This window comes from Chanodichthys erythropterus, chromosome 16, assembly GCF_024489055.1.
Source record: "Chanodichthys erythropterus isolate Z2021 chromosome 16, ASM2448905v1, whole genome shotgun sequence".
In the NCBI taxonomy this organism is placed as follows: Eukaryota; Metazoa; Chordata; class Actinopteri; order Cypriniformes; family Xenocyprididae; genus Chanodichthys; species Chanodichthys erythropterus.
In genome coordinates, this window is record NC_090236.1 from 19,091,562 (window position 1) to 19,117,457 (window position 25,896).

Genomic DNA, 25,896 nt, shown 5'->3' on the forward strand with positions numbered 1-25,896 from the left:
TGTTTTATTCACGATAAAACACCGCTTCACCCAACGGTTCTGGGTATCACCACACAATACCCTCCCTTGTATGTATGTATATATATATATATATATATATATATATATATATATATATATATATATATATAATATCTCAGCACAAAGAATCACCACCTCACAGCCTTTGCAAATGAAGAGATCTGTGTAATGACAGCAGTTTAATGCATCTATAGTATATTTCAGTTATTTAGGCATTTTCCAGTTATTAGTTAGCCTACCTGTACAAAATGTTTTAAAAATCATGATTTCTGTACAATCATATTACTAAACATAACTGAATCAGTAACATCAGTGATCATACATCTATATTTCTTCAAACACACATTCATACTTTCACGCACTCATGCACAGACGCACTGCTTTTTCATTGACTTTCTACAAAATTGTGAGCTACTGTAATGTTAGTCACAAACAAATACCAGCAGATATATTTGATTTTGGATGTAGAAAAAAATTAATTACTAAATACATTTGTGAATAATACATCAAACTTACATATATTATTTTCTAAACTGAAACACTGTATAAATGTACTAATGAACACTTTAAGCCCAGTGTGTGTTTAACATGTTATCAGCTTTTATGAGAGATCCGTCCACAGAATGATTCGTCCATGGTTAGAAGGTCAGCTGTGGCCATCAGTGTATAATCACAGTCTTAGTACTGAGCATATTCAGACTGAAGGGACTGTGGAAAGAGAGATTGACATTAAGAAACTGATATGAAGCGATGTGTAAAGCATATTAATGGCTTAAATTCACTACATGACTATTAAAATGGGAACAGATTCTAAAAGGCATCATACACTTGCAGACTTTGAAAATGGTTACAGAGAAAAACATGCATCATACACTTAATGACTGAAGATCACACACTACCAGACTTTCAAGTCATTCCAAACACAACAAATTAATGCAGAAACAAGCACCTCATTGCCAAGACACACAGGGCAAATAAAAACTAGTGTTTTAAAATCAACTCAAAATACGGGGGAAAAGGTATGATATTCTCATACTGGACAGATTAACATTGTGCCCATCAATACACAATGTGACTTCTCGGTGAGATATGACAAATCAGAATATCCTCAATCTGCAGACTGATCTCTGACTCCTCCCGAATGCTAATCGGGAAATCAAAAAATAAAATAAAATAAAATAAAATAAAAAAATCTGGTATTTTAGCCTTAATGGGATGAACTTGTAAACAGAGGGAAAAGGTATTGGCTTTAATAGCACACTTGAATTTGGCTTTCATATCATGTTAAAATAAAATTATCTAAAGGTATTTATTACTAATATATTAAATTTAAAGGGTTAGTTCACCCAAAAATGAAAATAATGTAATTTATTACTCACCCTCAGGCCGTTCCACACCCGTAAGACCTTCGTTCATCTTCAGAACACAAATCCGATGGCTCAGTGAGGCCTGCATAGCAATGACACTTCCTCTCTCAAGATCCATTAATATACTAAAAATATATTTAAATCAGTTCAAGTGAGTACAGTGATTCAATATTAATATTATAACGCAACAAGAATATTTTTGGAGCGCAAAAAAAAAAAACTAAATAATGACTAGTGACTATAATAATAGTGATGGGCAATTTAAAAACACTGCTTCAGGAAGCTTCGGAGTGTTATGATTCTTCTGTGTCGAATCATGATTCGGATCGCATGTCAAACCGCCAAACTGCTGAAATCACATGACTTTGGCGCTTCGAACCACTGATTCGACACAAAAGATTCATTATGCTCCAATGCTTCCTGAAGCAGTGTTTTGAAATCGGCCATCACTATATAAGTCGTTATTTTGTTTTTTTGCCACACCAAAAATATTCTCGTGGCTTTATAATATTAATATTGAACCACTGTACTCACATGAACTGATTTAAATATGTTTTTAGTACCTTTATGGATCTTGAGAGAGGAAGTGTCATCGCTGGCTATGCAGGCCTCACTGAGCCATCGGATTTCAACAAAAATATCTTAATTTGCATTCCGAAGATTAACAAAGGTCTTATGGGTGTGGAACGACATGAGGGTGAGTAATAAATAACATTATTTTCATTTTTGGGTGAAACCCTTTAAGACTTAAGTTATAGGAATAGATAAAATGGTGCAGTCACATTAGCAAATTTCAGGTCCATTGTCGGTTGTCAACAGTGCAGCGATGTATGAAGCACAGTTCACACTGAAGTCACTTTTAAACCTTGCAGCTTTCTATTGGTCAATACAGCACATTTGTATGACCAGTTACCTGATCACCCGGATTCCTATTTAAAGGACTGGACTTTGTTCATGAAATTCACCAAACAATAGTATATGTGACACACTTTTATATTATAATATGAAGAACACCCCAATATTGTTATTTGCTGCAAATCTTTGCCTCCACTATAGATCAAATCTAAATTTTATGAACTATGTCTAACATCACCTTTTCTTACCATTACACAAAAGAAAGAACATACATGTTTGGAATGACATGAAGGTCTGCAAAGCCCTGTTCACACCACCAGTGACAAACAGCAACATGATCCTATTCATTTCAATAGAGACCTACCAATTTCTGGTGACACAAGCTAACAGTGTTAGGGGTATTGCATTACAAGTAACACAAGTTACATAATCAGATTACTTTTTCAAGTAACTAGTAAAGTAGTGCAATACTTTTAAAGCGGAACTCAGTAAGATTTGCGAAGCTCCCCCTACAGGTTCCTTCAGTGAATCACACTGTCATAAATACTTCAAGTGCAGCTCTGGACTACAACGACTACAATGCTCACCAGCGCAGTAGTTTTGCAAATACAGTACAAGAAAGAGGAGGTGGGTAATTTGCAAATACAGTACACTCGATGGAGGTGGGTAATTTTCGAAACTGTCTTGTAAAGTCATAATATATACATTGTTTTTGAATTACCGTAAAGCATTTTGTCACTCTCGCGTGAACGTGAACATGAGGCGAGATTGTGTCGGGTCAGTGCAGCTCAACTTGCAAGTGCTGTATTCTGGCGTAGACGTGACAGAGGGGGTTAGTGCTCGCCTCAAACACACCACAAGTCAATTAACCATCATAAGGACTTAGAAAACTATTTATGAAGGTAAAAAAAGTTACTTAGTTCTGCTTTAAATTTACAAAAAATATATATATATATATATATCTGTTACTTTTTCAAATAAGTAACACAAGTTACTTTGTTTTCTCATTTATTGACTGACACCTCTCCTGCCCCCATGGTAAAATAATTCACGAGTAATGGTGCAGATATGTCGTGTGCGCTGTGTAAACATGATGGTTATTTTACTTCTAGACTAAATGTGAACATGCATTTAATCATCTCAGTATTCCTCAAAATGGATAAAAACAGTGAAATGCAAACCTGCAATAATTAAATACGTTAAATTACACAAAATGAAAAGTAAAAGCAAAATAAAAGTTTTATTTAACAAAATTCAGGAGGTTCAGGTAAACACGTTTAGGTAAATCTACCAATCAGTGCAAGAGGAAGCCGGTATATAAAGCCATCTCTCACCTCTATCCCGTGACAAGTTTCACAGCATCCCTCCACCACCCCATGTACATATAAACTTGTGAATATACTTTATGTATTTAATCTCACTTTATTAACCAATGTCTTTGCTGCTGACCTTCGATGATTTAATTGAAAATCAAATTTATTTGACAAGTTTACAAATTGTACAATATAACATGTAGCCTATCCCATACACCTTAAAAAACTGCAGAGGATAAAAACACAGTAAAGCCATTGGCATATCTGCATTGCAGTCCTCGATGTTAATATAAAGGATAGAGGCTATGTACAGAAATGACAGAAAGACACCTCGGTCCGTATAACACTTTGCAGTTCTTTGTTAAATTCACACCATCAAAATGAACCAAATGAAAAGTTGGCCTCAAACTTTCATTTTCCATTTCTTTAGATGAATTCACAAATGGATAATTGTCACTCAGTTTAATTTTCTATTCTACAACTTTGGGCTGTTGCATCCGAGTCTGATTTTAACATAAAAAACTGACTCATTATTCAGATTTTTTATTTGTATAAGTAGTGCTATGCAATAATTTATCGCCTACCCTACAATATGTCAGACAGTGGCAACGTGCTGAGGGACAGCAAAGCTTTCAGACACGACATTCAAGAGCCGGTTGTGCTGATTTCCTACCCCCGACAAATTATTACCCCCCTAGTATTAGTAGGTTTAGGATTAGGTATGGAGGAGGGGTTAAGATTAGGGATGGGGTTAATTAGGCAATCAGATAGCGACTTCAACGAGGGGGGTAATAATTTGGCAGGGAATCGAAATTTAGCACAACACCGGTGCCAGGACACAACTGGGGGGGAATTCATAATTCTGCTGAGGGCCAGTGAAGCTCTTATAGTCCAGCTGGGCCTACGACATTCTCCTCTTCTTTATAGTTCTTTTGGGGCAGCTTCTATCTTATTATTTGAATAACTATTGTGAAGAGAGTATTGTAGCGGAGCCACTAAAGGGACAAGGTAGTGGAAAAAAATATGGGATGGGAGGAAAAAAAATATTTTTCAAAATTTTGCGTTCCCTCAAGAAACTTTGTGTTCTCTCCGGACAAACACTTCCTGTTAAACGTCCCATTGGCAGTGTTTCAGACAGCTCTGTACAGTACGTTCACAATGGATCGTTTTAGAGTTTTACTTGGACTTAGCCTATAAAGAAATACGGTCAGTGCTTAACTCAAGATGTTCAGTAAAGTTCCTGTATCAATAACTTGTGAGCTAAATATTTTTAAAAATACAAATGACACCTCTTTCCACTCATAGTAATGTAGACAAAGAGCTGCAACCTAATTTTCCTCAATACGAGCCTTATAATATTGATCTCTTTGAGCAGGCGGATGAGAGACAAGTCCGAAGGGACCGTCTGTAAAGTGCAAACCCCCCCCAAAAAAATAATCAATAACTTTAATATTACACATTGTAGTGACACCAAATTCAGTTTAAACATCAGTGGTCTCCTACTGGTCATATTACAACACTTAGTTTGATAAACCGTCCTTTTGCATCATTTTTATTATTTTTTTTAATTGTGTAAAATATTCAATAACTTCACTGTACTGTCACCAAATTCAGTTCACACATTAATGATCTCTCCTACTCTCCAACACTTAGTTTGATAAAATATGTTTTACAAAATCATAACAATTATGCAAAAGCACTTTTTTTTTCAAACTAGGTGCTATAGTATAACCAGCAAGTGAGCATTGATGTGTGGACTGAATTTGATGGCATTACACTGCACAACAGTGAAGTTACTAAATATTTTTTCTAATAACAGTGAAGTTATCAAATATTTTTTATAAACTCCCCAAATCTTTTACTCCCCTTATTGACGCAGGTAATTGATTCCATGCAATTGCACCAGTGTATAAAACATATTTTTCCCCACCAAACTTTTAAATTTACATGCGCAAATATCAAAATTCCTACCCCTAGTCATAGGAATGCTGTTGTCTCACCATATGCCTCACATTGTGTAATTGAAAGATATATAATCACCATAAGAGTAATCATTTTAGCTAAGTCTTTAATATACTTCACTGGAATATTATCTAACCATGTTGCTTTATTACTTTTGAGTTCCCTTAACTGCCTAAAGACATTACTCTCATTCACTTAGGTTAATGAAACACCACCAGGTACAACACCACGTTTTGCATAATACTTCTTATTAACTAATGCAAAATTAGAAGCATTCCTATCCCTTCATATCCATTTAAATAATAATAATTAAAAAAAAAACTATAATGCATCTGTTTCAACAGATATGATTTACAAAAGGAACTAAAATGTTAAAAAATGTCACTGTTCTATATATGCTTTGTTACGTTTCTGAACGTCACTGTTGAATTTTACTCATATCGTGTAACATTGTTGTGTGGAATAAAGTTTATGTGTGAAGTGCTCTCTTTCTCTCTCGCTCTCCCCCTGTCGCTCCGTGCTAATTTGTGTGAACGCAGGTGTAGCTGTTTACGTGGGCGGAGCCGAAGATCATTCCGTGGATATAAGCTTGGAGGGAAGTCGGCTCGAGGAGTTCCCTCTCCTGCTTCCTTGGTGTTGTTGTACAAGCAAAGTGTGAGTGACACTGCTGGATTAGCCTTTAAACAAAATCCTTGTGTGGAGTACAAATTGTTAGCTGTATAGGCCAGTAAATGTTCAATTGCCCTTCTCCCCTTTTCATGCAGACCGTTTGCAAGTAGTGGGAGGCCCTTTTTGTTTAATGATCATTTTCTCCTGTTTTCTATGGAAGAGGATTAGGGCCAAGCAATAATAAAAAAATAAAACCATCTCGAGATTAAAGTTGTTAAATTTCGAGAAAAAACTTGTTAAATTTCGAGAAAAAAAGTCGAGATGAAATGTTGAGAATAAACATTAAATTATGAGAATAAAGTCATTAAATTACGAGGAAAAAAGTTGTTAAATTACGAGAACAAATTCGTTAAATTATGAGAAAAATGTCATTAAATTTCGAGAAAAAAGTCGAGATAAAATGTTAAGAATAAACTCATTAAATTATGAGAATAAAGTCATTAAATTACGAGAAAAAAGTCGTTAAATTATGAGAACAAATTCGTTATTTAACGAATTTGTTCTTGTAATTTAACTACTTTTTCTCATAATTTAATGACTTTATTCTAGGGCTGTCAAACGATGAATCGTGATTAATCGCATACAAAATAAAAGTTTGAGTTTGCATAATATATGTGTGAGTAATGTGTGTAAATAATATGTATATATAAATACACACAAATTCATGTATATATTTAAGTGAAATATGTTATTTATGTACAAACAATTATTTATATATATAATATAAATTATATAAAAATATAAATAAATACATATACTTGTAAATATTTCTCAAATATATACATGGATGTGTTTGTATTTATATATACATAATAATTACACACAGTACACCCACATATATTAGGCAAACTCAAACTTTTATTTTGTATGCGATTAATCGTGATTAATCATTTGACAGCCCTACTTTATTCTCAACATTTTATCTTGACTTTTTTCTCGAAATTTAATGACATTTTTCTCATAATTTAACACATTTGTTCACGTAATTTAACGATTTTTTTTTTTAATTTAACGAGTTTTTTCTCGTAATTTAACGAGTTTATTCTCAACATTTTATCTCAACCTTTTTCTCAAAATGTAACGAGTTTTTTCTCGAAACTTAACAACTTTAATCTCGTGATGGTTTTATTTTTTTATTATTGCTTGGCCCTAATTCTCTTCCATAGTTTTCTGTTAAAGCTGCAGTCCGCAACTTTTTTTGTGTTAAAAATTTACAAACATTATATAATGAGAATATACAACATGAATCCATTTTCCAAACCGTGTTTTTGTCTTATCCTGAATCATTATGGTACACTTATAATAAGTGTTTATATTCGGACTATTTCAGACCCGAGTGGTAGGACTCGCCGCAGAGTATCACAGTAACTGCGTGACTCGCCATAGACATTCATGGAGAAAAGTAGCTCCGGCTAGAATGTTCCTCCGCAAGATGCGTGCAGTTATGTTTATTAACCGCTAGAGGGACAAAAATCGCAGACAGCAGCTTTAAGCAGGGAGGTAAGACTTTTTTTGTTTTGTTATCTCTTTCCAGGGAAGATCTCTAAAAATAGGTAAAACAACCATCTTTTGTTTATTGTTTTGGCTTACCCACTGACTCCAAGCCACCCTTTATTTTATTTATTTAAGAAATAAACATTTACTCTCTGATTCAACCTGTGACGTTGTGGTGTGTTTGTAGGAGCAGGAGATGGGACTCCGGGCGACACACCTTACAATGTGTCGCTCTCTGTGTTACGACCGAATGTTGGGTTTGTGGAGTTCGAAACAGCTTGTAAACATACATGGATATGTGTGGAAAAGGAACTTTCAGTGGTCTCAGCAAGTTTGATTCATACATTCTTTCTGATAAGATGCAATAAGAAGTTTAGCATTGATGCAGTTTCTGATTATTGATGAACGACATTTTGGAATTTTTGGGCAGTATGAGCAAATTTGAATTGTATTTTGATAGATTGTTCATATGGTTAATGATTGTAATGATATGGTTAATGAGCAGAATTTGTCTTCTTCAGCAACAACAAAAAATCATTCCTAGTCAAATTAGAATATCTTAGTATTTCCATCAATGTATAGCATTTGTGATAGCATTTTTTAAAGACGTCCAGACACTTAGTCTACCAATAACAGTAGAGCGACAGCACTAATAATGTCAACGAACATCTTGGAATACAGAGATAAGTCACTGGTGGTGTAAATGGGGCTCAAATGATGACTAAACTTTTTAGATTAACCCTTCCTTTAAATTATGAAATCACATTGATTTTGAAAATCTCACATAAAGATAACAATTATACTGTAGTGTAAGTGTAAGTCAGGCCTAAGGAAAAACCTAAAGTGAAGGAAAATTAGTAGCAGAAGGAAAATGAGCAGAAGTAGCGAGTGAAAATCAGAGGCCACAGAGACGACGAAGGCGGCCACAGTCACAGTCACTCACTGGAATGGATCTGCTGAGGTAGCGTCCTGGAAACCCACTTAGTCCAGCACGGAACGGACCTCTCCGGGGGTTTTGCCGACCACCGGAGAACAGACTATAGCCAGTTCTGTTCATAGGCCTGACTGTACGACTAGCGCTAACAGTGCTTGCTGCAGTGAGGCTGTTGAGGTTAGCATTGGCCTCTTGATTGAAGTTCACATGGGAGGGAGGAAGTCGGGGGTCTGCAGTGGTGTACCCAAAGCTGAAGCTGGATGGAGGTGCGGGGGGACACTGGGTTAGTGCAGGAGATGGGGAGGGCGCGAAGGAGGAAGGAGGTGTGCTGTTGTCATCATCGCTGAAGTTGTTGTCATTATAGAGGTTGTTGAGGGAATGGGCTAAACGGGGACTGAAGCTATTCAGGACATATAAAGGGTGGTTAAAGGGTTAGTTCACCCAAAAATGAAAATAATGTCATTTGTTACTCACCCTTATGCTGTTCCACACCTTCGTTCATCTTCAGAACACAAATTAAGATATTTTTGTTGAAATCCGATGGCTTACTGAGGCCTGCATAGAGTGTAATGACCTTTCCTCTCTCAAGATCCATTAATGTACTAAAAACATATTTAAATCAGTTCATGTAGTACAGTGGTTCAATATTAATATTATAAAGTGACGAGAATATTTTTGGTGCACCAAAAAAGTATATATACTGATGGCCTGATTCAAAATCATGATTCGGATCACGTGTCAAACCACCAAACTGCTGAAATCATGTGACTTGGGTGCTCTGAACCGCTGATTCAACACAAAAGATTCATAACACTCCGAAGCTTCATGAAGCAGTGTTTTGAAATCAGCCATCACTATATAAGTCGTTATTTATTTATTTTTGATGCTCAAAAAATATTCTTGTCGCTTTATAATATTAATATTGAGCCACTGTACTCACATGAACTGATTTAAATGTGTTTTTAGTACATTAATGGATCTTGAGAGAGGAAATGTCATTGCTTGCTATGGAGGCATCACTGTGCCATCAGATATCATCAAAAATATCTTAATTTGTGATTAACAAAGCTCTTACGGGTGTGGAACGACATGAGGGCGAGTAATAAATGACATTATTTTCATTTTTGGGTGAACTAACCCTTTAACAATATCTGTAATGAAAAAAACAAAAACAAAAAAACACCAGGCTGTGCAGTCAAATCAATGTACCTTTTTAAATTGCCAGCGGAGGAAGAAGGGCTTCGTGTCAGTCTCTGTGGTGCAGTAGAGGAGGAGAGGAAGAGAGGAGCTTTGGGAGAGTTGGGAGGCGAAATGGTGCCCGGAGCTGGGTTTATCCCACTGCCAAAAAATGACAAATAGCAGAACAGTTTATTAAAAGGTAATTGTAGGAACTTTGGACGAACCAGACAAATGAATCGTTCAGATGATTCTTTCAAAACATAATTCTAATTCAGAATTGAGGTTCTGGCTCCGGCCCGTCTGCAGATAAAGCCAGGCTGATTACTTTTACGACACATGCTTCCTGATAGTAGAAGAAGCGGCATACCAAAGGGTCACCCAAGAAGACAGAGAGACAATCCAGACCCTTTTGTTTCCTTACTTCACAGGAAAGCCAAAGAGACTGTTGAACAAATAAAACTGCATCAAAATTGTTCCAACAATTTTAATGGACTTATCAAACATCTTTTAACTACATACATTTTGCATTATGTGTCCACAAGTACTACCTGTAAACAGTTAGGCTTTAGAACACTCACAATTCATGTAAATGTGTTAACTCTTGACTGAATGACTGAAAGTATGCCTTATTTGGACTTAATTTGATTCTTTCCCCCTTTCCTATATCCTAACTTGAATGAAATCTGTTTAAAATGTATTGTATTCCATTTAATAGCAATTATGTTAAAATGGCACTCTCTGCTGAAGCAGAAACAGGATGTAACACTTATGTTTTATTGGGAGCAGAGGAAGGCCTGCTTGAAACAGGACAATGTCTGATTGGCCAGGACTCCTCAGAGGTGTGACAAACAACTAAGTTTAAACGATCATATTGCAAGATAGTGAACGAGAGAAGTTGGTTAGTAAACGAGAAAGGAGTTGGTTCTGTTCTGGGAAAAGAAGCCAAGACAAGTACCAAGAACAATGGAGTGACAAGAAGAACAGACCAGCCGCTCATTCAAGCCATCCAACCTTCACTCACTTTTCTTTTCTTTACTTAATTTTCCTTTACCGCTGAAAGTATTGTGTCCTAAGTTTCGCCGCAAAGTTCAACCAACGACTTTTGCCGCTTCAACTCCAGCGACAAAGAGACTTCCTTCATTGTTCCACACGGACCTGATCTGGACCAATCATCGACTTGGGAAACCCCTCTCTGCACGACGAGGGAAATTCACCTTAGTCAACGCAAGCAAGTACCTCCAGATGAAAACTGAACTGGTGCATTTAAATGAATGATTCATGGTTCGTTCTGGTCTTTGAAATGCATTGATAGGAATTCGGTTAATCAGATCTCTCTCTCTCTCTCTCTCTTTCAAAACTCTTTCTCTCTCATTTCCTTCTTACTGCAACGCGTATGAATGTGTGTGTGTGTGTATGTGCGTGCCTTTGTGTTAGATTAGTTTGTGTTAGAATAAATAAAATCTCTTGTAGATTTTAAAAGGAAAGTGTCTTGTATTATGTGCTTTATGATTTAATGTCTTAAACTGTGATCAAGCTACCTGCTTTAATCAGGGTTTTCACGATTGTTGGATATTCATATCCGTTACCAGAGCTTAATTACGGCTCGAGCAAATGAACGTTGGACGAATCAGTTGCTCGGTCGTAATCTAAACAACTCTTTATAATTCCCTATAAATATTTCATTTGAGCTAATTTTACTTCCTAGGGTGTTTTCCCTACATAATCAATTAAGTAGAAATGTTCTCCAAAAAATGTCCTCATGGAAGGAAGAAAGCTTAGACCCCAAAGTGATTTCACTGGCAGAAAGAACACTCATTGCCTTTATTTAGTATAACTGAAGGTCTACCTAAGCACTGTGGTGGTATATCTAGGGTGGCGTTGGCCCTTTAAGGCTAGTAGTTTGTCTCCTTGTGTTGGAATCATGTCCTCTTCTCTGAACTCATTCTGTAGTATAAAAAAACACAGTGTCAACAACAATTTTACTGTATTTTGCACTCAGATGTGATTGGTGCATTCAGTTCCAACAATACCTCGTCCACACTTGCTGGCTTCAGATTGGTGCTGTTAATGGACATGTCGTCCACACTGGAGATGAGATGGGACATGTTTCTCTCCTGCTGTCGGCTTTGCCTCAGCTGCTGCTGCTTTTGCTTTGAGCGATGGAGATCACCTTGCACCCACATACTATGCTGCTTCCTTGAGACAGAGAAAGCACTTCTGAACAGGACCTCTAAACTGTTGTATGTCCCTATGTGCTTCAATTTGTTTATAGACTCTTTGACATATTGACTGTTTAGACTTACTGTTCGAGAAAATGCTGCTGCGGTCCAATGATGGATCCTGGCCTGCAGATTCGTATCCAGGCAATGGCCTCAGGTGCTGTGAAGCGATAATGCTTCATCAAGTAGCAGCCTATCAGTGTGCCCGTCCTGCCAAGGCCAGCTGTGCAGAGACAGTGGGAAAATAATTTAGTGGAGAAAACAAAACAATAAAAAATTCTATCTATCTATCTATCTCTATATATATATATATATATATATATATATATATATATATGCCACTTCCTATGAGTAGAATAGCTTCAGTGCCTGAATTGTTTAGCGTGCAGGTGGTGGTTGGTCACTAGAAAAACAAGTTCTGGTAGGACTTGATGTTTTGTAATCATTTTGATTATTATAATGATAAAATTAACATATTTGTTCTGGCCTACGTAGCCAGCAGCTTTGTAGTAACAATGACACTAGTGACATTTATGCAAACAGTCTAGGATAATGCCAGCTGTGTGTAATCATTTAGTTGCTTTAAATGCTTTCATGCTGGTTATGTTGAGCTGGATGAGCGGTGGATGCTGAATGGTCGGTACAGCATACTGCACTTGAGTGTTTGCAATTTACTGTTAAAGCAGACCGTTGTATTTTATGAAATTATCAGTAGCACACCTACTCAAGAAAATGACTCATTTGTAAATAAGTATTCATTTAGTTTTCCTGTTTTAAGAAGTGGCTGTTGTACTTGGCAGTTTTACTTCTCTCTTGGCTTTTGTAATCAGCTAAAAACAACAAAGGTATTTTGCCACAATGTCGAAAAAGGGACCCAAAAGTGAAAGCTGGATACTGAGATATACTGAACAGCATTAAACCTTAAACAAGGCAGTCTGCCAGTCACCAGGTGTCTTGGTGGACACAGAACTAGAAAAAGACACTTAAAATGGCTTGACAGCAACCAGGTGGAGTTCAGGACACAGGTGTTCAGAGAACAATATACACTCGCATTATCCCTGGATAACTTTTGAATCACTATAATGAATATAGCGTATAGTGAATAATGAATAATGAATTTATTCCATTCCAACACGGAACGCATATTTCAAAGTAGAATAACTGGCTGTACCATTGTTTTTCTGAGAAACAAGTATGTGGACTTTGCATGTTTCCTACATTTCTACAAACATATTATGGTATTTTTGTGGTTTAGTATAAAATAAAAGTATATCAAATAAAAGTGCACCTCACTTCAGATACAACAAAAACAAGATGCTGGTTCATCACAAATCTAGATTCTAGAAAGTGTCTCACCCTTGCAGTGGACAGCCACGGCACCCTTTGCACTCTCACAGATGTGCAGAAAGCGTCTTGTGAGGAGATCACTAGGCGTGGTGCCGTCTATGAAGAACAAGTCGTGATGTTCAAACCCGGCATCTGTGAAGCGTCGCCCTTCATAGATTTTCTTGTTCAGTCGCACAACATCCGTCACATTGTGCTGCCGGAAGTAAGAAAAGTACGCTTCTGGAGCGTGTAGAGGATAACCTGAAAAAGCAAAAACAGTCTTAAGTTCAAAAGCGAGTTAATCTAATGTTACTACCAGTAAGAGATTCTCAATGCTGCCACAAGGGACACCAAAGCAGGCCATGGTGTAAATGGTCTTCTTCTACATTCAAGATTTTTTTCTCTTAACTTTGTGGAGCAATCATGCCTGCAGGTTAGTGAAAGTTGATAATAATAATAATCTGATTAATACCACAACTTGCACAGACATTTTAACCTAACTCTATAGACCCCTTGAGTAATTTGATAAAAGGGTTTAATCAGCACTTATTATAGTCATGACTAAAAGTATTGGCAGTGATGTTTCTATGGTATACTGGAAAACAATGGTAAGCATTTCAATTTTATTTTCATTATTTTTTATTTTTCATTTTCAATTTTAATGACAAAAATATTCAATATATGCAAGGAGTCAGTATTAACAGTGTTGGCCCTTCTTCTTCAACACCTCTGCAATTCACTCTTGCATGCTGGATATCAGCTTCTGGGGCAAATCCTGAGTGATAGTGGTCTATTCTTGCTTTATTAGTTATTAATTATTAGTTTATTAGTTGATCAGAACTTGTGGACTTCTGTTTGTTCACTCACATTTTGAGGATTGACCACAGGTTCTCTATGGGATTAAAATTCTGGGATTTACCTGACCAAGTATTCAAAACTATAATGTTATGATCTCCAAGCAACTTCATTATCACTCTTGCCTTGTGACATGGTGCTCCATTATGCTGGAAAATGCATAGATCAATACCAACTTTCCCCTGGATTTTTGCGAGATGTTGCTCTTGCAGGACGTTTTGATGCCATTCTTTATTCAGGGCAGTGTTTGGGGCAGAGCCACTACCTTGGATGAAAAGTTGCCCCACACATGGTGGTCTCCGGATGCTTCACTGTTGGCACAACATGGGACACATGATAGTATTCACCTTTTCTTCTCCAGACAATTGATTTTCCAGATGTCCCAAACATTCAGAAGGGAGCTTCATCTGAGAAAATAACTTTGCACTAGTCTTCTGTGGTCCAATCCTTGTCTTTCTTGCAGAATTTTAGTCTGTCCTTGATGTTTTTTCTTTGAGATAAGTTGCTTCTTTGCTGCTCTTCTTGACACCAGGCCATTGTCCAAAAGTCTTGGCCTCAGATGACACAATTCCATAACTGACTCCTCGAGAAGAGATGGTCCTGGTGCTTGCCGGACACTCTGGGATGTCCTGAAGCCTTCTTCACTGCAGTTTAACTTCTCTCCTTGAAGTTCTTGATGATCCTGTAAATGGTTCTTTCAAGTGGAATATTCTTTGCAGCAATTTCCTTGCATGTGAGGCAAATTTGATGCAAAGTGATGATGACTGTACATCTTTCTTTGGAGGTAACCATTGCTAAGAATCACAAGAACACAATGATTGGAAGCACTTCTTCCCCTTTTATAGTAATCAGTCTGCTCTTATAATCCAATCAGAATGGAGAAATTTCAACTGACTAGTACTTCATTCCGTTTCCATTTCTGGGTTGAGAATGATGCTCTGGACTGGATTGTTGATACTAGCAATCCTTGCTGTCTTTAAGTTTGCCATTGGGCTGTTGCGAGAGGCTGTTGATGGGTGAGTTACCACTCTCTCTTTTGATTGCACTACAGGATGTCGTCCATGCCCAGAAAATGTCCTGCCGGTTACACTATGCAGCACTCTCTAATCTAATCTAATAGCCTCTCTAATCTCACTGGTAGTGATCAGAAATATACCTCATCATTTAATTTAAATGTCTTGCATTGTCACTCTGCACTTTTGAACTGTTGATCAATCTCGGAATTGTCAATGAAAAATCAATTGTCAAAAAAAAATCATCAGGAACTTGCCAAGATTCAGTGATAAGAAAAAGATCAAGCTTATTGTCAATGAAATTATCATTGACAATAAGCTTGATCTTTTTCTTATCACTGAATCTTGGCAAGTTCCTGATGATTTTTTTTTTTTGCAGTTGAACCTACTCACATCAGATGAATATAAGTACCTGTCCAGACCACGACTGCATGCCGCAATTAATAAATCAAACAACAGGCCAAAAGCATTATTTAATACAATAAATAAGCTTACCAAACCTCCATCTCATGATACTCTAGCTTCAAATGGGCTTTGCTGTTCCTTACTGAATTATGTACTAGAAAAGATAGATGCTGTCCACTGATGTTTATCTAATGAGGCCACGAAGTTTACCTATTTGCCAAATCTGTCTGGTCAGTCCCTGACTTGTATTTCTCTGACTACTCCATCTTCTGTTTTTGAGTTAGTTTTGAGATCCAATTCAATACTTTTCTCTTGAAACTTTGCCATTCTGTCATCTCTGCACCTATTTCTCACTTCATCAATGCATCTCTTGCCTCTGCCTCATTCCATCTGCCACTCAAAACTGCTGCAGTTAGCCCTGTTCTTAAGAAACCCAACCTTGATCCGTAAGTCCTATCTAATTATTGTCCTATTTCAAATTTACCCCTCATTGTTAAATTATTGGAAAGTACTGTGGCCTCCCAGCTTGCGTCTTTTCTAGTAGAAAATAATATCTTTGATCCCTTTCAATCTGGTTTTCACCCTCTTCATTCTAAAGAATCTGCACTTGGTAAGGTAGTGAATGATCTACTACTTTCTGGTGACTCTGGTTCTCTGTCTATACTTCTGTTAATTGACCTCAGCCCTACCTTCGATACTGTCTCCCATGACTTACTTATTTCTCGCCTCTTCGATGTGGGTATTTCTGGTGCTGCTCTTTCTTGGTTATCTTTCTATCTCTCTGACAGACAATTCTTCATTTCAGTACAGGGTTTTCAATCACCTAATGTCCCCCTGAAGCAAGATCTCCCCCAGGAATCATTATTATTCATAATTTACACACTACCTCTAGGTCAGATCTTACATAATCATGGTTTTAATTATCCCTTTATGCTGATGAAATCCAAATACAGACTATCTGTACATCTGCTCTATCTACCCAAACTGATGAAAGCTGTTACTTCATCAGTTCTTCATCAGATGTCAAAACTGTCATCCATGCATTTGTCTCAACCCGTCTTGATTAATGTAATGCCCTTTTCATTGATTTACCAGCCAGCTCCATGTCAGTATATATTCAAAACTCTGCTGCTAGAATACTTACCCCACCAAACGTTCTCTCCAAATCACTCCAATTTTGAATGATCTCCACTGGCTTCCAATGGCCTATCGTAATAAATACAAAATTCTCCTGCTCACTTTCTTTGCACGGCTTGACTCCCCCTATCTCTGTAATTCGCTCCTCCCCTACACCCCAACTCCCTCACTAAGATTTTCTGACTCTTCTTCAGGTCTTCTCTCTGTCCCTCGGTATTGCAGCTTTGTTACACCTAAACTATAGAATTCTCTCCCCCGGTCACTCTGTTTTGTTAATAATATCTCTGTATTCAAATCACTACTCAAAACTCACTTATTTTCTGAATGTTATCATTCTTAAGTTGTGTTCTGTATTTCATTGTGCAGGATTATATTCTGCTGTATGCTGCCCAATGCAACGCTATTTTACTGTTCTGAATTCTTGTTACTCTAACCTACTTACTATTTTTTGTCATCATTGTCCTCCCTATTGTTATTATCCTTTCCTTATTGCATGTACACTGTAAAGCATCCTTGAGCACTGGATAAGTGCTATATAAACTTTTTTCAATTATTTAAAATGCATCAATAATCTAGAAACAATGTTAATCAACACCACAACAACTAAAGCCGCAAACATTGCGAAACACAAAATTTATGTCACTGCCCAAACTTTTGGCCATGTTTGAGAAACCATTTTGAATGTTCTCCTATACTTGTAGCAAGTTTAACAGGGTTTTGGGAAACTACAGCCATTGAATAAAGAACAAATACCAACAGGGTTAACTCAATGATCCATTAAACATTTGTTAGGGCAGAATGTACAAGCTTTTAGGTGCAAATTTAATGTGCCAGCTTACCGTTCTCTATTTTGCTCTTGGGATGAGGTCCACTGAAGGCCAACAGTTTTCCTGGCACAATCCAATTAAAATCACCATTTTCCACACGCTTGTAATGCAAAAGATGAGAAGATGCACTAAAACCTCTGAATCCATCAACAATATACATAATACAATATAATACAATATAATGCACACTTAAATGCATGTTAAAGGTCCCGTTTTTCATGTTTTTTTTGAAGCTTTGATTGTGTTTATAGTGTGCAATATAACATGTGTTCATGTTTCGCGTGTAAAAAAAAAACAGTATTTTTCACATAATTTACTTATCTGTATACCGCTGTTTCCACTGTCATAAAAACGGGCTGATGACTTCCTTGTTCTATGAAGTCCCTCCTTCAGAAATACGTAACGAGAATGCCAGCAGTTCCTGTGTTGTGATTCGACAGCTCTGAGCGCACCGTGCCCGGAAAAGTCACGCCTCTTAACGATAACGTGGAGATGCATGCGCTCAGTGTTATTGTAAACATGTCTTTAATTCTACCCTATCAATTTGAGCCGGAATCAGACCCGGTGATTGGACTGCGGGATGAAAATAACAGCGTTTCGACGACATGGCGACAAACACACTCTACAAACGCAACTCTTGTGTATTCCTGTGGGCGGAGGTTAGTCAAAAAACTGTTTTAGTGATGTCATTAAAGAAGGAAGTAGAGGGATGTAGTCCAAACTGGACGTTCGATGTAGGCGATTTCTGTTAAATAAAATATCTCACTTGGCATTGAACTTTGAGCTTTAAAATTTTACAGATTTTATTTATACTCTAATAACAAGATTACACACTAACTAAAGTTTGAAACATGGGATCACGAAGAACAGGACCTTTAAACTGTTTAGATTTTATAACAAAATATCAAACCAATTAATTTTTGCAATGACTTTTAATCAGTAAAGTCAGTTTTCTTCAAGTTCACAGTTGTAGTTTTTTTTTTTTATCAGAGTAAACAAAGGTGAAGTACACCACAAACTATAAACATGATCTGACAGTGTGACAATCAGAAAGTGTCTAAATAATTTATAATTTATGACCTACTTTTTTGTTAAATGTTTTGCTTGCAAAATATACCTTTAAAAAAAAAAAAAAAAAATTAAAAAAAAATAAATAAATAAAAGCCACTTGGTTTAATATTTTGATTTTGAATGCTATTCTTATTACAGTTATTCAGTTTTAAATGCTCAACACATTAAATGGGGCCACTGTTGAGAATGAAGCAGTGCTATACACTTATAAAGTTTATATCTATGACAATGAAATAATCATATCAAAGAAGTAGATACCTCATAATGTTCATATTCTTCAACATCAAAATTCTCAAAGTCAAAGAAACCGTGCTGCAAGGCCTGAAGAGAAAATTAATTAAGAATAAGATTTACTTTTCATTAAATAAAGGCAAAACATGAATCATGAATTTGGATCTTTACTAATTTAATGGAACATAAAGAAAAAGTGTCCATTATGCAAAAATCTTAAAATAAATCCTTGATGCTTAAAAAGACAAACTGATAAGGTTGTATTCAACATCATTTACTTAAATCATGTGTCACAGCTATCCAAGCTATATAATATCTCATTGCATCTCAAAAGCATGTTATGTCTGCCAGAGACTTCTCTACCCACAAATGTCCTTCTTTGTATTGTGCTTCCTGTTCAACAGTCATCACATTGCGTGTCAAGTCCTTTATGTAATCTGTGCCAATTCTTTCTCCAGTGTCAGATTGAAAAGACAGATAATTGGACTAAAAGATTATGTTCTGGGGATAAAGTGCATTGTATGTTTACGCTGTCCAGCCTTGGTCTAAAAAAATGGGACAAAAATGTCACAAACTTTACCCTTATTAAATATTAATGATTAAAACAGATGGTGCAATTGAAGCAAACTCTCCCCTTTATACACGTACCTTGCGGATTCCTTGTAAACAGTCTAATATGGTTAGATCATATGTGCAGTTCCCAAAAGCAGCATCTCTATATGGAAAGAAAATGTAAAAAAAAAATTAACATTAACATTTTTCCCGATGAGGGAAGGGGGTGAGAGGGCCAAGATTCAAGAGTCACAGTTCGCTACTGGTAAAACTTTATTAATGAGTATGTGAATGAATGAGTTTCTGCCTTATTGACCGAGTGAATGTTATTTGTTTTGTTTTTACAGTTGTACAGAGAACTGTTTTTTAATTGTTCAATATTTTTGTTATTTAAAACTGTTGTTCAGTGTTTTAGAGAGGAACTATTCCTAATTTGAACTCTTAATCTTAATTGTTCAGTGATTTACTGATGAACTGTAGGCTATTTAACTCTTAGATGTTCTACTATTGAATTATAATCAGTTGTATATAATAAAGAACAGGAATAAAATGAAGAGCTGAATTTTTTTTTTTTTTTTTTTAATGATTTTAAGACATTTTAACATTTTAAATTAGTTGTTTAGGTTACTTTACTTATCTGGTGGTATTGCTGAGTATTTTCTCTTTAAAACTGTAGTAAACCAAAGACAGTCTCAAACCCGCTGTTTGAAATCGCTAGTGTTTCTGACGTCACAAACTACCTTGTAACAAATCACGTCAATCACGTCAGTTTAGCAATATAGCGGGTGTATGATGCATATTACGATGTTATGATGAACTATATGCCTGTCTCCACTGACATTCGGAGTTGTTCAAAGTGTTTGTAAGGATACTGATTGTTAGAAGGCAGCTGTCTGACTCATGATTGTGAACATGGTTTATGTAACATTAGCAACACATTATTAGCTGTTTGATAACATAGTCAAGCAAAACACTAATCATATTAATTAATATTCGTCATGTGTCTGCCGTTGTAAAAAGTGATAGCATTGTGCAGCAGTTACCTCAGTAAGTTGACCGAGTGTATCTCGTCTGAGCTCTTGCGAGTGAGTGGAGGCGGGGCTAATTATCATATTCATAGATCATTAGGTCAGTATATTAAATGAGGCAAGGGTGTAGAGTTACATTCAAGCTATTTTTAAGGCATTAAGAATTTTTTCACACAGGAAAAAAACGTTTAAATATGTTATTTTGGTGATCAAAGATGAGTTTTAAGGGATAAAGTTATTGACAACAGGGGGACTTTAAATGTTCTCTGAATTTTCTGAAAGAAGTAGTAATATGTAAAAACGTTAGATGAACATGCAACTTTCAGAAAAAAAAAATCATGAACATATTTTATTTTTAACATTATTAAAATTAATATTATATATGAAGTTACCTGATAACTTTGAACAAATGTTCTACTAATGTTAAAGTGTTAGTTCACCCAAAAATAGAAAATTCTGTCATTAATTACTCACCTTCATGTCGTTCTACACCCGTAAGACCTTCTTAAACTCTGGAACACAAATTAAGATATTTTTGATGAAATCCGATGGCTCAGTGAGGCCTGCATAGCCAGCAATGACATTTCCTTTCTCAAGATCCATTAATGTACTAAAAACATATTTAAATCAGTTCATGTGAGTACAGTGGTTCAATATTAATATTATAACGCAACAAGAATATTTTTGGTGTGCCAAAAAAAAAAAAAAATAACGATTTATTTAGTGATGGCCGATTTCAAAACACACCTTCAGGAAGCTTCGGAGCATTATGAATCAGCGTGTCAAATCAGCGTGTCGGAGCGCCAAAGTCACGTGATTTCAGAAGTTTGGCGGTTTGACACGCGATCTGATTCATGATTCGACACAAAAGATTCATAACGCTTTGAAGCTTCATGAAGCAGTGTTTTGAAATCGGCCATCACTAAATAAGTAGTTTTTGGCACACCAAAAATATTCTCGTGGCTTTATAATATTAATATTGAACCACTGTACTCACAATAACTGATTTAAATATGTTTTTAGTACATTAATGGATCTTGAGAGAGGAAATGTCAATGCTGGCTATGTAGGCCTCACTGAGCCATCGGATTTCAACAAAAATATCTTAATTTGCGTTTCGAAGATTAACAAAGGTCTTACGGGTGTGGAACGACATGAGGGTGAGTAATAAATGACATTATTTTTGGGTGAACTAACCCTTTAAGGGAAAAACATTTGTTCATAACTTTTCCAGAACATTAGCCAAAGTTCTGAGATCATTTCCTGTTATCTGAGTTAGAGTGTTTCACTTTGAACAAATGTATTTCTTGTCTTTATGAACTAACTGTGGAAAATATGAACTATTTATAAACTTTATTTCTTTAGTTACATGTTGAATTATTGTTTTTTTTTTTTTTGTGGTAATGTAAAAAGCAAAAATTGTTCCAACTGTATACGGTCCACCGATGTGTACATACAGTAATATATAAGACTATGGCAATGAGGTGTGATTAGCACGGCCACACATGACCAAATCAGATTGTCATGCTTGTGTCAGAGCGTGTGTGCAGTTTCTCACCTAAAGGGCAGGTATGACACATTGGTTCCAGAGATCAGGGCCTGGTACACTTCCTCTGGAGTTCTTTTTAAGTAGATTACCTGAAGAAAGAAGCAAGATATAACTATCAATTTCCCTGAGAATCTCTGAAACAAGAGCTTTGTTTCACTGTTCATAATTATTTTATCCCCAAAACATCAACAAAAACTATCACCTTCTAAGGTTATAGAAACATAGAGCTGGACTCACTGCATAAGCACCGATGAGGACGGCTGCATTGGCTCTCTTTCGTTGGTCATAACTGGTGTAATGGATTATGCGCTTTCTGGACAGAGTGAAAGACTGCAGAGATACACAACACACATTCATGTTTAGATAGTTCATCCAAATATGAAAATTCATTATTTATTCCCCCAATGTCATTCAAAAACCTGTATGACTTTCTTTCTTCTGCAGAACACAAAAGGAGATGTTAGGTAGAATGTTCAGGCTGCTTTTTATGCTCACTTTAAAAGGAGTCCATATGACTTGCCATATTTGAAGTCCTCTGAAGCCAGAGAAAAGACATCCTTTAAACAGTTCTAAACTGATAATACTAATAATCAGCTCTGTTCACATGACGAGCAGGATTTCACAAGATGAGCAGGTCTGTTGTTTATGATGCCAAATGTTGTTGTAACCAATACACATATTTAAATAGCATAAAATATAGATTTAATGACCTACAATGAGGGAGAGGTTTGGTGAACAATGACTTAACTTTCATTCTGTTCCTCACGTAGTGCTACAGTATTGTTTAAGAACACTTGGAAAATATGCACATGGACTACTGCTGTAGTACTTACATGGTGCCTTTTTGTAATTTTTGGATCTTGACAGCCACCTCACAATTATGACTGTATAATGACTGTAATGAAAAGAGTAGAACATTCTGCCTATTATATATCCTTTTATGTCAAATGGAAGAAACAAATTAATTCAGGTTTAAAATGACACGAGGGCACGTAAATGATGACAGAATTTCCATATTTGGGTGAATTGTTCCATTAATACTTAAAGGAAAACTTTTTTGAAAATAGGCTCATTTTCCAACTCCCTTAGAGTTAAACAGTTGAGTTTTACCGTTTTCGAATCCATTCAGTCAATCTCCGGGTCTGGCGGTTCCACTTTTAGCATAGCTTAGCATAGTTCACTGAATCTGATTAGACCGTTAGCATCTAGCTCAAAAATGACCAAAGAGTTTCGAGATTTTTTTCCTATTTAAAACTTGACTCTTCTGAGAGGTGCTGCGTAATATCATTGCGCCTGCTGCATCCATGGTACGGCAGCAAAGTTCCTTGATTATTATGCCGGAATGAGAGTATAGTTCCAAGTCATATCAGCCTAGAAAATCACAACTTTTCATTTTCCGTTGGTCTTAGTACACAATGTAACTACAGAAGAGTCAAGTTTTAAATAGGAAAAATATTGAAACTCTTTGGTCATTTTTGAGCGAGATGCTAACGGTCTAATCAGATTCAATGAACTATGCTAAGCTATGCTTAAAGTGGTAACGCCAGACCCGGAGATCGGCTGAATGGATTCCAAAATGGTAAAACTCTACTATTTAACTGTAGGGCTGCATTCACACGGGGCGCCGGCGTTAACGCTTCTCGTTTACTTTGAATGGGTGACGTCATGCGTTGCCGAACTGAATTGTGGGTTCCGTCGCGTCGCTTCACTCGCGTTCTAAGCGGCAGAAGTTGAAGATTTCTCAACTTTTCAAGCGCCAACGCAGGCGTCATCCAATCAGATCGCCCTATGCAAATACCCTAGAGCAGTCGCAGCCAACTGCGTTCGTGCAACACCGGAAAGTAATGTGATTGGCTGTAATCACTATAACGGTTGCGTCAGCACAAGCTTCAGACACGCCCTCCATCAAGCGTTGACGCTGACGCCCCGTGTGAATGCAGCGTAGGGGAGTTGGAAAATTAGCCTATTTTCAAAAAAATGGAGTGTTCCTTTAAGGCTCTAGATGTCATTCATATGTTTCTTGCCATTTTAATTTTGATTTTGCTGTTTGGTGTAGAATGGTACTGCAATAACAATGTCTCAGACAGAGGAAGATGAAGTGAATTGCTCAGTTTACCTACAATTTATTTCTCATTACATTAAGCCAGTTTGGTACATTTGGAGTTTTATTGTTATTTAACCCTGTAAAGCCAGACATATAAAATAATAGTCAAAAAATCCAGATGTTTTATGTGCTACATGGATGTCCCATTTTTTTGTACCCACTTCACACTAAAGACAAGCACATACTGCACAGAAACACCTTGAACGTGACCCATATAACCCTTAATCTGTCAGTTCCAGATACAAAGAAAGTCATTGAAGTTCAATCATTCATGCCAGAAACTTCTGTTGTGTCACTCACAGTAATAGGGCGCTCTCTACTGCTCACTGCAGGAACTGCTTGTGACTCATACAGTCTTGCAAGAAGGTATAAATAACTTACTATTAAATATAAAATAACTTACTATTAATATAGGCATTAAGGTCATGGCTGCTGCTGTTGGTGAAGGGATGTGACCATATATGAAGGTTTTACAAAACTGAACATTTATTTTGTCAGGCTGGGCTTAACCTACCTATTTACAGGGGATTAGCCTTTGTGGTGTTCCAGGAAAACATCTACAAGTTTCTGTTATCTAAGACTCATAAACTATATATATATATATATATATATATATATATATATATATATATATATATATATATATATATATATATATATATATATATATATATACTCATATATTCATATGTATAGAATTTTGACTTTTTTTTTCTGGAATAAGAGAAAAATGTTTTTAAAGTGTCTTGCTGCATCATGCTTTGGCAAACCATTCTAATTTCTTTTAGGCAACCAAATTAAAAAGGCTCCTCTCAATGTTTATGAATAAATCCAAATATGAAAACGAAAAACATAAGACCTGTATTTGATCAGTAAGTAAAATACGAATTTCTGATGAAGTCTTAAGGAATACAAGCACTGTGATGCAAACACTGAGCCATTTGATTCAAAGAAGATGATTTTACCTTTAGTTTTTTGTTCAGTTTGCAGCAATATCTGTACAGCATTGCCAGATTGAGGGGCCCAAAATCTGCATAAAAGCTTGAGACAGAAATGGACCATAAAGTCAACACTTGTCAAATGAAACAAGCAAATATGGGCAATCAGAAATGGAAATTTTACATGGACAGTTAAAAACGTACAAAGACTTACTTTTCATATATAAATTCCTCATCTGTGCAGAAGAAATGTGTGTTTGCTGTGCTCTTGGGTTTGCCTCTAAGAGTAGCGAAATACAGTCGATCTGGGTGACGGGAAAGAAAATACAAATTAATACAGAATAAGTTAAAAAAGAAAGAAAGAAAGTAAATGATGGTAAACCACATCTGGTTTACCAAACACGTATATAATGGATTCTAACAATCTGAAAGAAAAAAAAAAAAAAAAAAAAAAAAAAAAAAAAAAAACAACAGGAAGCAAAAGGTAAAAATTTAAAATGACTTTCAGTAGTAACATAAACAGATTTTAGTAATCATAATTGAAAGACACTTTGAAAGCATTTTCACATATCTGAATGTACATGAACAACTAATCTGTAAAGCATTATAGGCTATATTGTTTTTAATAACATTCATGAAAATTATTACAAAGTACAACATACAATATGCTAGGATGTTGATGTTATAAAACATTAAGTTACTTATGGATTTAGCAGATTAGAAAATAATATTTGCATTTGAAGCTTTGTTTTAAACGATATAACTATTTTCATCTTATTACCTTTGATAAACTCAGAAGATCCGAGAAGCTCATTGTCATCTCCCATTTTATTTAATACTGAAACTT

General features: G+C 36.1%; 1 protein-coding gene across 1 annotated transcript; it reads right to left on the reverse strand.

Moving 5' to 3' along the window:
• Window positions 1-699: 699 nt before the first annotated feature.
• cdc14aa (cell division cycle 14Aa) lies at window positions 700-25,885 on the reverse strand. Its single transcript, XM_067363129.1, has 15 exons — window positions 25,831-25,885; window positions 25,264-25,354; window positions 25,077-25,152; window positions 22,245-22,337; window positions 22,017-22,096; window positions 19,527-19,593; window positions 18,906-18,968; window positions 17,589-17,676; window positions 13,370-13,600; window positions 12,098-12,236; window positions 11,825-11,990; window positions 11,641-11,738; window positions 9,825-9,953; window positions 8,625-9,015; window positions 700-729 (listed from the first exon to the last, which is right to left on the reverse strand). The coding sequence occupies exons 1-15, from the start codon at window positions 25,874-25,876 to the stop codon at window positions 700-702; spliced, it is 1,788 nt and encodes a 595-aa protein (XP_067219230.1). The 5' UTR covers window positions 25,877-25,885.
• Window positions 25,886-25,896: the final 11 nt, after the last annotated feature.

Bases quoted from the DNA above. Each gene is read 5' to 3' on its own strand.
- cdc14aa (XM_067363129.1), bottom strand. From the start codon at position 25,876: ATGGGAGATGACAATGAGCTTCTCGGATCTTCTGAGTTTATCAAAG. The intron at 25,153-25,263 runs GTAAGTCTTTGT...TTCTGTCTCAAG, and splicing joins GAGGAATTTATATATGAAAA to CTTTTATGCAGATTTTGGGC. The intron at 9,016-9,824 runs GTACATTGATTT...TGTCCTGAATAG, and splicing joins TCCGCTGGCAATTTAAAAAG to CTTCAGTCCCCGTTTAGCCC.